Source organism: Sciurus vulgaris, assembly GCF_902686455.1.
Source record: "Sciurus vulgaris genome assembly, chromosome: 18".
NCBI lineage: Eukaryota > Metazoa > Chordata > Mammalia > Rodentia > Sciuridae > Sciurus > Sciurus vulgaris.
In genome coordinates this window covers 21,767,965-21,780,140 of record NC_136479.1, presented here as the reverse complement: position 1 = coordinate 21,780,140, position 12,176 = coordinate 21,767,965, and the positions used below count along the sequence as shown (strand labels likewise).

Genomic DNA, 12,176 nt, shown 5'->3' with positions numbered 1-12,176 from the left:
TTCAGGAAGATCAGTAGTCATTTGATTTCTTCTTTACCTAACGATCTGTTGTCAGCCTACTTTTAACAATGAAAGGAAAAGCTGGTCTATATTTTAAGTCAACTGGTTCTCCTTAAGTCTCACAGTTCCTGTTCTGTTTCAACATCATGTTGAACATCATTTTCAACAGTGCTGGGCACTTACAGAAGCAATCTCTCAGTTATGAAAAATAAAACACTAGTCACAGGGTTTTCAAAGTAAAAAGGGAAGTTTCCCAAACACTTTCTTGTTTAAAAAATTAAATCAACTTTAAATGTACAAGGCCAAGCACAGGCACTTTCCAAAAACCAAAAATGAAGCCAAACCACAAAATTACTCAATACTACAGAAGACAACTCTGATTTTGGGGGGTCATCTCTGGTGGCTTCAGGACAAGCACTGGTCTTTGGCTGCTCTGACACTTGTTTCTCCTTTTCTGCCAGCCCACAAGACCCCAAGGGAAAAGTGCTTTCACAATTCTTGGTTGAGGAGACCTGCAAAATCACAGGCATTTGAACAGAGGAGTCGCTTTCAAAACCGGGTTCTCCAAGATCCTACTGAACAAGGGTCTCTTCTTGCTCCTGGTTTAAGTAGTCTGGAAATCAGTTCATACTTTAGGTGATGCATCTTTAGTGAGTAAGCCCTGGATTTTAATACAAACAGTAAGAGAAAAGCTGAGGAGGAGGTGGGGTGCTCCCTTCCATGGAGCCTTGTGGCTCTTGAGCCCCAGCCTCTTCACGTCTGTCTGTCCTTGGAGCCCCCTTCGAGTTCAAGGAAAGAAAAGCACCCGTGGGGCTGTTCACCAGCCATGGGCAATGCTCCTTGAGGTCCCACAAGAGCCATGAAGCAGGGGCTCCCTCCAGGGGTAGTAGGCTCTGGCATCCGTGTTCTTCCCTGTCCCATGCTGCGTCAAAAACAGCCCTCCTTGCTCTGCTCCGCCCCCAGTCCCTTCGCCCTGCCCACTCAGTACTCCAGACGTGCCCTGTCAGAGCCTGCAGTTCTGGAATGCTCTGGCCTGAGCCGGTGGTGTCTTGAGATTGGCCTGGAGCAGGCAGGAAGGTGAGTGGCCCTGTACCCCATCTTTTCCCTCCCCTCCCCTTCCTTGTCGTGGTCAGTTAGAAAAGGCTGACAGCTGCCTCACCCTGAAGAAGGAGTCTTGGAGTTGGATTACAGCTGAAAAACACCCAACGGTGGGCCCTTCCCTCATTTCAGTTCTTTGTTTGCTATACGGTAAACCCACATCTTGAGTTTCAGATAGGTCCTAGCAAGATGTCCCTCACCCTGACCTCACCCTTTCCTTCCTGGAGGACATCCAGTCCTAGCTTCATGCTAATAGGGTAACACAGACTTCCCCCAGCCTGAAACCCCACCCTTAATTTTGGGAGGACAGCCAGTCCCAGTGTTTGCTCCTCACTTTGAAACTAGAAAACCTTCAGCTCCGAGAGCAGCTCTGTGATTGCTACACAGCACGGACACAGACAGAGCCACTGCATGCACAGGAGGCCCCAAGGCTAGAAGACCGAGAGGCCAAGTAAGTCCAGATAGGAGGTGACTGGCCCAGACCACCCTTGCCCTGCCCAGGTCCTGACTCCAACATCTTCCAAGTGCTGACCAGCTCCTAGTGCTTGACCAGGTACCTCTTTGACTGCTTAGCAGCAACCTCTACCCTCCCTGTTCTTTGTCCATGGATAAACAGTCCACCTTAATGGGAGAACTCCAGCCTGGCCAGAGTCGCCCTGGCCTCATCTGCTGGGTCATGAAGTTTTGCTCATTTTCATACAAGACTGGCCCCTAAGCAAGTTTTGTTACCTGGTTTAGCTATGTTTGTCCCGGAAGCAAGATGGAGCTTGGGTGGGCAAGTGGGATCCCAGGTCTGCTGGCCTGGGGTACTTCTAGATGTGAATGGCCCAGGGCATTCAAAAAGGGGAACAGCATGGATGGAGAGGAGCCCATTGGGTTTAGGCTGTGATCCGAAGCAGGAAGTAGTAAGAGCAACAAAGCCTATGGGCAAGAAGTCAGAATGGGCAGGCCACAGTGGTATTTCCAAATGCATGCTGGAATGCTTCCAAAATCCAGTATTGGCTTCAGACCCAAGGTGCTTACATTGCTCTGGGCTGTGGTTGGGCACTAGGGTCATGGAACTTTTGCAGGTGGCCTGAGCTGTGAACCACTGTGCTGGAGTTAGTTAGACCTGACTTCCAGTCCCAGCTCCTACTTACTAGCTTAGTGAGCTTGGGTAGATCATAGGACCCGTTGAAGCTCAGTATGTCAAACAATTCAGCAAACGTTGTTTTGTGATGGCATTCAGAGAATCAGACCAGGTGCTAGTCCCTGACTCAGTCACATGGAGCTGGTGCAGGACACCTCTCGCCCTCCTCTGGTCAAAGTGAAGGGGGTCCCGCTCATCAAGTACTTTGCAGAGATGGTGGGGCCACTTCAGAGCTTCCAGGCCTGGCCTGATGACCTGCTTATCAGCACCTACCCCAAGTCTGGTAAGTGAGGACGGCCACCTGCTCCCCTACTGGGACTGCAACCCCACCTTGGTCGGCAGGGCCAGGCCCTCCACCCTGCTCACCTCTGGCTCTCTCCTTCCCAGGTACCACATGGGTAAGCGAGATAGTAGACATGATCTACCAGGGTGGTGACTTAGAGAAGTGTCACCGGGCCCCCATCTATGTACGGGTGCCCTTCCTTGAGTTTAAATGCCCGGGTGTTCCCTCAGGTGAGTGGTAGGGTGCTGGGGCAGGTGGCAGGAGGACTGGGCTCCAGCGCAACACACCTTCCCCTGCCTGCACCTTAGGTCTAGAAACTTTGAAAGAAACACCTGCCCCTCGGATCCTCAAGACACACTTGCCCCTGGCCCTGCTTCCCCAGAGTCTGCTGGACCAGAAGGTTAAGGTGAGTGGCAGGGGAGGCCACTAGGCCATTCCAGGTTTGGTCTTGATCTGCTGGGAAAGTCTCTTCAAGCTTTGTCTTCACCCAAGTGGGAAGGTCACCTGCCCTCACTGTGACACAGCACGAGATGAGGAGGAAAGGGAGACTTCAGTGCAGACCTGAAGGTAGGGGAGCCTTGGTGCTAGAGGCTCACAGAGGGGCTGAAGGCTCTTCCGCTGCCTTGTTCTCATCTGGGTGTGTGGTGGAATTCAAGGGGTGAGGTTAGTATGAAGTACAGCTCCAGGGACCAGCCAGGGTTCCACATCAAAGCTGCATTCAAATGCCAGCTGCCATAGCCATCCATGAGATCTCAAGCAAGTCAGCCTCAAGGCCTCAGGGTCTTCCTTTGTCAAGCTGAGAGAGACTCCCCCACAGGGGTGCTGTGAAGGGTGCCAGGCAGGCAGGATGGGAGGCAGTCCTGGAGTGTATGTGTGTGGGTGGTATAGCTGGCAGTGGGTGTTGTCTGTCCCTGCAGGTGATCTATGTTGCCCGCAATGCAAAGGACGTGGCCGTCTCCTATTACAACTTCTACAAAATGGCCAAGGTGCACCCTGACCCTGGCACCTGGGACAGCTTCCTGGAGAAGTTCATGGATGGACAAGGTGAGCCCCAATCTGGAGGAAGGGGAGGGCTGGAGCTGAGGAAGGCCACCTAGAACTCATACCAATCCCTGTTGGTGCCCCTTCCCCAGTGTCCTATGGTTCGTGGTACCAGCACGTGCAGGAGTGGTGGGAGTTGAGCCGCACCCACCCTGTGCTCTACCTCTTCTATGAAGACCTGAAGGAGGTGAGACTGCCTGCTGCCAATTCCATCCAGGACCCACCTGGGGGACAGGAACCTCAGGGGACCTGCCAAGGCCCTCCCTTTTGTCTAGCCCACCCAGTCCAGGATTTCTCATGCTAACTTTCTGGCCTGTACTGCAGAGCCAGCTTGGCTCAGGACCCAGCATGGCCCTCACCTCCTAGCACCTGGGCAGCTGCACAGTGGTTTGTTGTTTCCATGTCTCCCTGCCCAGGGCTGTGCCAAGTGTGGGGCCACATTTCTAAAAGACTGTCCCTGCCCTCTTTTTTAAGACACCAAGCAGGGCTCACTCCAGGACCCTAAAGCGGAGAGCTAGTAGTTTTCTCCAGTGAAAGAGGCCCAGAGTGAAGGAGCTGGGACTGAGGTTTCCAAGTGGAAGTGGCCAGCTCCCTTGTGATGCCAGAGAGGGGACTTCCCTTGTGTTTGCTCAGTAAGCAATCCCATCCTCCTCTGAAGAGTTTGTCTCTTGCTTCAGAACCCCAAAAGGGAGACTAGAAAGATCCTGGAGTTTCTGGGGCACTCTCTGTCAGAGGAGAGTGTGGATCACATTGTCCAGCACACATCCTTCAAAGTGATGAAGAAGAATCCCATGACTAACTACAGTACCATACCTACTGAGATCATGGACCACAGTATTTCAGACTTCATGAGGAAAGGTGTGTGCTGGTCAGGGTGGGTGCTTGGAGAAGGGAGGGTGGAACTATTTGCCAGAGCCTACCCTGAGCCATATGGGGCCACCTGTGTGGGTGGGACTCAGGCCTCCTTCCTTCCTTCCCCAGGCATCACAGGGGACTGGAAATCTGTCTTCACTGTGGCCCAGAATGAGCGCTTTGATGCCCACTATGCTGAGAAGATGGCAGGCTGCAAGCTCAAGTTCTGCTGGCAGATCTGAGTGGTATTATGGGGAGCTTGGGCACAAGCCTGACCCATGACCTCAGGAATAAAATATGATGTGTCCAACTAGGAGGCTCTGTTGGAAGCCAGGAGAACACCTGAGGCAAAGTAAATCCCATTGGGACCAAGTAGGGCCCTCTGCAGCCCCCATCTGCCCTGTCTGGGTGGGGTACAAAGGTCTTCAGAAGAAAGGCCCAGACACACAGATGAAGGCAAGAATATTTATTTGATCACAGAAAATCCTGTTGCTTTCACCCATGAGGATGGCAACAGCAGACCTCCAATCTGCCAGCCATCTTCCCCCCTTCCCCCACTTTTATTGGGGTACAGGGGATGAACTCAGGGGCACTCAACCACTGAGCCAACATCCCCAGTCCTATTTTTTTTTTTTTTTGTATTTTATTTAGGGACAGGGTCTCACTGAGTTGCTTAGTGCCTCACCATTGCTGAGGCTGGCTTTGAACTGGAGATCCTCCTGTCTCAGCCTCCAGAGCAGCATACGCCACCGCACCCAGCCTTCCTTTTTCTTTGTACTGGGGATTGAACTCGGGTGCTCTACCGCTGAGCAATACCCTCAGCCCTTTTATTTTGAGACAGGTTCTTGCTAAGTTGTTAAGGCTGGCTTCAAACTTGCAGTCCTTCTGCCCTAGCTTTGAGAGTGGCTTGGCTTACAGGCACATGCCATCTTGCCTGGTAGCTTCATGTTTTCTTTGGTTCCTCACAAGTCACCATGTACTTCTGGGCCATATTAAGGAGAGGGAAGAGGGTCTTCATCCTCCTGGGCTGGAGCCCCAGCCCAACAGGAACCCCTGAGCTCCCAGCCTTTCCTGTCCTCATCTTCCACTCCGGAGTCCAGAGGCCTGGGTACTCACCTCAGGCCCTGCTGTTCCAAAGCTGGTCCTCAGTAAGGAAGGGGGCTTAGGGCAGGGAACAAAGAGCAGGAAGAAGGAGGGAGACTCACATCCCGCAGGGTCAGGCTAGAAAGGGCAAGGGGTCTTGTTCCATTCAGGATCCCTGTGTTAAGAGGACAAAACACACCCCAGAGGGCAGCAGACAGGTGACCTAGAGCTACAGGGGGAACGGCCTTTAGGCTGCATTAGGTTATACTTGACCCTGGTCACATGTGTCAGTGTCAACAAGAGCTGGGGGCTGGGAGTCCGGAGATGACAGGACATGTGTCCAGCTCCAGCTGTGAAGGTGAGGAGGGAGAGTAGAGCCGCCTTCTCCCTTGGGACTGACTCAGGCTCTCAGGCTGGGCAGGAGGAGATCACTGGGCAGATGCAGGTTGTTCAGGTTCCAAAACCATGAGAGGAGAAAAGCAAAGGACTTGGGAAGATGACCCCATGACCTGTCTGGTATCCTGAAAACCCTGTCGGTGGAGGCTGCCTTACCCACTGTGGGGGCATGTGGATCAGGGCACAGTACAAGTAGGTGGTCTGGGGATTCAGGGCCAGTTCTAGCTGCTCCTTCTGGGTAAGTCTTTGGAGTTGTCTCAGGGTTACCTTTCCATGGGACAGTGGGATGAAGTAGTGGTGGCTCAGGGTGAGTCTCCCAGGGATCAACCAAATCAATTCATGGCTGGCAAGGCACTTTTATTTTCTTTTGCCAGGAGCCTGGTGGCCAAACCTTGCCTAGACACTCACTCTGCCTTCTTGATCAATGTCATCTACCTCATACCTGCAGGGGAACAGGAGAACTCTGAAGGTAGTCAGATGCCTGTTGCAAGCCAGGGAGCTGGGAAGAGGAGGAGGAGATCGAGTGGGAACGTGGCCGGAGGAGCCTGGTGCCTCCCACGCCACCCTGCATGCTCTCTCTCGGGGAAGCTCTTCTCCTGTTTTATTCACTGGTGAAAAGGTGATGTGGCTGTAACTGACCCCCTCCACCAGGATCCACTGCTCAGCCCCAGGCACAGCCTTTACCCACACTTGTCTCCAGGGTTGTACGTAGTCCTCTGAGCCTGAAATGGTCCCACCCAGGGGTGGGGGCTTGTGAGCGGAGGGAGTGTTGACAGGCTCCGAACACCAGCCCCTCCTTTGCAGCCCTCATTTGTCACGAGGTTCCCCTATCCACAGGCAGGTCATGGCTGTTCCACACAGCCCTCAACTACAAGGAAGGCCAAACTGCACTGAGACAACGTGAGGGCCTGAGGAATCTGCCCGCCTTGGCAAGACAGGCAGAATGGGCAGGGAAATGGCATCTAACAGGCTCTGAAGGCAGCACCTGCTTCAGGACACAAGCTGGGTCTCTGCCAAACCCTCCAGGTTCCCCCACAGCAAGAAGCTGAGCTGGCATTGGGAAGGTGATAGACCAGGGCCACAGAGGGAGAGAGAACTGGGAGATGTGGGCCGGAATCACCTCTGCCTTGGAGGAGAACTAGGGAAACCCTTCCTGAGGCCACGTCAGAAACCCTGTGCAGTGACCACCAGGTTGTGTCACAGGCTCCCCAGGGGGATGCTGAAAGCTGTCCTTGGGAGCCCCCACCTTGCCTGCTCAGGAAATGCCCATCCCCTCCCACTCACCAACTCACCTCTCTTTCAACAGAGACCTGACCCTCAGCAAGCTTATCCAGGGTGTATAGAGGATGCTGAGGGTAGGGAAGGCAGAGAAGGGTCTCGGTGGTACACCCAGTAGGCTTCCCTTTCTGCTTATGCAAGGAAGCTGGGGTTTTTTGTTTGTTTTTGGAACCAGGGATTGAATCCAGAGGTACTTAACCCCTGAGGCACATCCCCATTTTGAGACAGGGTCTCACTAAGTTGCTTAGGACCTCACTAAGTTGCTGAGGCTGGCCTCAAACTTGTGATCCTCTTGACTCAGCCTCCTGAGTTGCTGGCATTACAGGCATGTGCCAATATGCTTGGCCAGGCTGGGTTCTTCAGACCAACCCTACTGCTGCAAACTAGAGAACCCAAGGGCATCTGTGGGCCACATAAGGCTGGATCACTCAAGCATGATCATACACAAGGGAATTGGAAACCTGTTGCCTAATGACCTCGCCATTTCAACATCCTAGTGCAATACACTACACGTGTGTGCTGGTGCTAGTGTAAACAAACCTACTGTGTAGCCAGTGGCATAAAAGTAGAGCACATGCAGCTATGTAGAGTACAGCATACTCGATGATAGTAACCCATAGTGCTGCTATTTAGGTATTTACTATGCTTTATTTCTAATCACTAGAGTGCAGTCTTTTTTAAAATTTTAATTTATTTTTATTATAAACAAATGGTATACTTGTTGTTTCTGTTTGTACATGGAGTAACAGCACACCATTTGTGTAATCGTACATTTACATAGGGTAATGATGTTTGATTTATTCTGTTTTTTTTTCCTCCTCCCACCCCTCCCACCCCTCTTTTCCCTCTATACAGTCCCTCCTTCCTCCATTCTTGCCCCCCTCCCACCACCCATTATGTGTCATCATCTGCTTATTAGCGAGATCATTCGTCCTTTGCTTTTTTGAGATTGGCTTATCTCACTTAGCATGATAGTCTCCAATTTCATCCATTTGCCTGCAAATGCCATAATTTTATTATTTTTTATAGCTGAGTAATATTCCATTGTATATATATATATACCACAGTTTCTTTATCCATTCATCAATTGAAGGGCATCTAGGTTGGTTCCACAATCTGGCTGTTGTGAATTGAGCAGCTATGAACATTGATGTGGCTGTATCTCTGTAGTATGCTGATTTTAAGTCCTTTGGGTATAGGCCGAGGAGTGGGATAGCTGGGTCAAATGGTGGGTCCATTCCAAGTTTTCTAAGGAATCTCCACACTGCTTTCCAGAGTGGCTGCACTAATTTGCAGCCCCACCAGCAATGTATGAGTGTACCTTTTTCCCCACATCCTCTCCAACACCTATTGTTGCTTGTATTCTTGATAATCTCCATTCTAATTGGGGTGAGATGGAATCTTAGTGTAGTTTTGATTTGCATTTCTCTTATTACTAAAGATGGTGAACATTTTTTCACCATCTTGTTGACTGCTTGTAGATCTTCTGTGAAGTGTCTATTCATTTCCTTAGCCCATTTGTTGATTGGGTTATTTGTATTCTTGGTGTAGAGTTTTTTGAGTTCTTTATATATTCTGGAAATTAGTCTGTATCTGAAGTATGAGTGGCAAAGATTTTCTCCCACTCTGTAGGTTCTCTCTTCGCATTGCTGATAGTTTCCTTTGCTGAGAGAAAGCTATTTAGTTTGAATCTATTCCAGTTATTGATTCTTGCTTTTATTTCTTGTGCTATGGGAGTCCTGTTAAAGAAGTCTGATCCTAAGCCAACAAGTTGAAGATTTGGACCTACTTTTTCTTCTTTAAGATGCAGGGTCTCTGGTCTGATTTCAAGGTCCTTGAACCATTGTGAGTTGATTTTTGTGCAGGGTGAGAGATAGGGGTTTAGTTTCATTCTGCTGCATATAGATTTCCAGTTTTCCCAGCACCATTTGTTGAAGAGGCTATCTTTTTCTCCATTGCATATTTTTGGCACCTTTGTCTAGTATGAGAAAATTGTATTTATTTGGATTTGTGTCCATGTCCTCTATTCTGTACCATTGATCTACCTGTCTATTTTGGTGCCAATACCATGCCGTTTTTGTTACTATTGCTTTGTAGTACAGTTGAAGTTCTGGTATTGCGATATCCCCTTTTTCATTTTTCCTGCTAAGGATTGCTTTAGCTATTCTGGGTTTCTTATTCTTCCAGATGAATTTCATGATTGCTTGTTCTATTTCTGTAAGGTACATCATTGGGATTTTACTTGGAATTGCATTGAATCTGTATAGCACTTTTGGTAGTATGACCATTTTGACAATATTAATTCTGCCTATCCAAGAACATGGGAGATCTTTCCATCTAAGGTCTTCTTCAATTTCTTTCTTTAATGTTTTGTAGTTTTCATTGTAGGGATCTTTCACCTCTTTGGTTAGATTGATTCCCAAGTATCTTATTTTTTTTGAGGCTATTGCAAATGGAGTTGTTTTCCTCATTTCCCTTTCAGATGTTTCGTCACTCGCGTATAAAAATGCTTTTTAGATTTATGCGTGTTGATTTTATAGCCTGCTATTTTGCTGAATTCATTGATGAGGTTTCTGGAGGAGTTTTTTGGATCCTCTAAATATAGAATCATGTCATCAGCAAATAGTGACAGCTTAAGTTCCTCTTTTCCTATTCGTATCCCTTTAATTTCTTTAGTCTGTCTAATTGCTCTGGCTAGAGTTTCGAGGACAATGTTGAATAGAAGTGGTGAAAGAGGACATCCCTGTCTTGTTCCTGTTTTTAAAGGGAATGGTTTCAGTTTTTCTCCATTAAGAATGATGTTGGCCATGCACTTAGCATAAATAGCCTTTACAATGTTCAGGTATGTTCCTACTATCCCTATTTTTTCTAGTGTTTTCAGCATGAAGGGGTGTTGTATTTTGTTGAATGCGTTTTCTGCGTCAATTGAAATAACCATATGATTCTTATCTTTAAGTCTACTGACACGATGGATCACGTCTATTGATTTACAGGTGTTAAACCATCCTTGCATTCCAGGGATGAACCCCACTTGATCATGGTGCACGATTTTCTTAATATGTTTTTGGAGAGTGCAGTCTTTTTACCTTATAAAAAAAGAAATAGCGTGGAAAGCAATATGCCTTGGGACACCAGCAGCAGGCCACCCACAACTCATGTTCATTGCATCTATTGTTTCCATCGAGAGGCAACATAGAGCTGCACACAGTGGCACACGCCTATAATCCTAGTGACTTGGGAGGCTGAGGCAGGATCGCAAGTTCAAAAACCAGCCTCAGCAACTTAGCAAGGCCCGTCTCAAAATGAAAAATTAAATGGGCTGGGGATGTTGCTCAGCAGTTTAGTGTACTGGGTTCAATCCCTAGTACTAAATAAATAAATAATACAGGGGAGAGCCAGGTATGGAGGTGAACACCTGCATTCCCAGCTACTCAGGAAGCTGAGGTGGGAGGATCACTTGAGCTCCTGAGGTGAGTCTAGCTTAGGTAGTTAAATACTGATATATATGTTCCATCTGCCTCAGTTTTCTGCCTCAGGCCAGCCTTATTTTCCTGCTCTAATCCTAGCCCCGTGTCCTCCTCACAACCCACTTCTGAAAAACCCATCCTCTTCACAAGGGTACCAGTAGTCATATCAAGTCCAAGGTTATGCAGCCTCTGGGCCTTCTCCTGGGGACCACAAAACATCAGCTTTCCAGCTGGCAAGGAGCCCTTCCTTGGGTCCCACTTGCCCTGAGGCTTCTGAATAACTGGGGGGACCTTCAGGGAAACTCTATCATGCCTCTAGTATTGGGGTAATGATGGAGAGGGACAGGTTACTCAGCTGGTAAGGGCTCTGGAACCCTGAGCACCTTCTCCTCTGTCCATCTTAAAAGCCGGCAGTAAACTGGAACCCCCAGCTCTCTGGGATAGGGTGATTAGTGGTAGGACAATCCCCTAAGGATCCACTACCCAGCGTGGCGCTTCCCCAGAACCTAGTCTCCACTGTGAGAAATACCGAGGTGGCACAAGAACACGCCCTCGGAAGTGGGTCGGCAGGGCAAACTTTACTTCTGCCAGACTTGCTACCAAACCTGGCCGGCAAGCGCACCTGGGCGGGCAGTCCGCCTCTCTTTAGCGCTAACACAGCGCAGCCCGGACACCGACAGGAGGAGCCGGTGGTCGCGATCTGCACGGCCAGCTAATTTCAAAACTGCTGTGGGCAAAGGGAAGCGCGATACTGAACATGGCTACAGTCGGATCCTACCTCCCAGTGAAGGCTAAACACTGTATCCCGCACCTCCTCCAGGGCCGAAGGCTGGGGACCGGGTCCTACCCGCCCCCGGGAGCCCTTTCCCTCCTAGGGAGGGTCCAGGCCGCTCCGCTCACCACGCTCGCCTCCAGGTCCCGCTGCAGCTCCTCCCAGAGGTAGTCTGCGCTGTTTCATGGCAGCAGCCCAGCGGGGCGGCAACCCAGAAGAGACAGAGGCGCCCTGGGACTTGGCGACGTCCTTAGTGGGGCCACTTTGGCTGGGACGTCTCCTGCCGACCTCACTGGGGCTGCGCAGGCGAAGCACCTCCTCCCTTCGCGAGAAGGCGAGTCTAACCGTCAAGAGTTTGGCGCGGGCCATGAGCTAGCCAATCAGAGCCTGCGTGACGACCGACCTGCCCCAGCGCACGCTAATTGGTTGGCGCTGGCCGCCTGTACCGCCCCCCACCCCCGGGGGATTCTGGGGCGCCGTTGGATCTGTGGCTCAGGCCAGGAGAGGATGCAGGAACCCATTCCTGTTGCAGGCTGCAGGATGCCTCGCCATCACCTCCAGGCGCTTTTCCCAAACAAGCATCTTGCAGCTACCCAGACCTCCCTTGGGTCCTTGATCATGGAAATCCCATCCCCAGCATTCGGCCCTCCGACTGAAACTGTCCAATGGGCCCTGTGGAGAATGAAGGGAGGCAGTGACATTTCTTGGGCATCCATCTGCTTTACTGTCTGGACCCTCTGCATTGGGGGGTTCACTGCCAGCCCTGCTCCATGGGTC

The 12,176-nt window shown here is 50.3% G+C and overlaps 1 protein-coding gene across 8 annotated transcripts in view; it reads left to right on the top strand.

Annotated features, from left to right (window-relative positions):
- Positions 1 to 678: 678 nt before the first annotated feature.
- The window catches only part of LOC306649957 (sulfotransferase 1A1), a 239,208-nt gene continuing 227,710 nt past the window's right edge, over positions 679 to 12,176 (top strand). The window contains exons 1-9 of one of the 8 annotated variants that reach the window (XM_079121524.1): positions 712 to 1,077; positions 1,486 to 1,549; positions 2,327 to 2,510; positions 2,615 to 2,740; positions 2,819 to 2,916; positions 3,428 to 3,554; positions 3,644 to 3,738; positions 4,229 to 4,409; positions 4,533 to 4,714. In XM_079121524.1, the coding sequence (XP_078977650.1) occupies positions 2,363 to 2,510; positions 2,615 to 2,740; positions 2,819 to 2,916; positions 3,428 to 3,554; positions 3,644 to 3,738; positions 4,229 to 4,409; positions 4,533 to 4,645 (888 nt within the window). In that variant the 5' untranslated portion in view covers positions 712 to 1,077; positions 1,486 to 1,549; positions 2,327 to 2,362 and the 3' untranslated portion in view covers positions 4,646 to 4,714. Of the gene's footprint in view, positions 1,078 to 1,214; positions 1,652 to 2,326; positions 2,511 to 2,614; positions 2,741 to 2,818; positions 2,917 to 3,427; positions 3,555 to 3,643; positions 3,739 to 4,228; positions 4,410 to 4,532; positions 4,715 to 12,176 lie in introns of those variants that run through there. The other 7 variants (XM_079121522.1, XM_079121521.1, XM_079121515.1 and 4 more) reach the window with 7 other exon arrangements.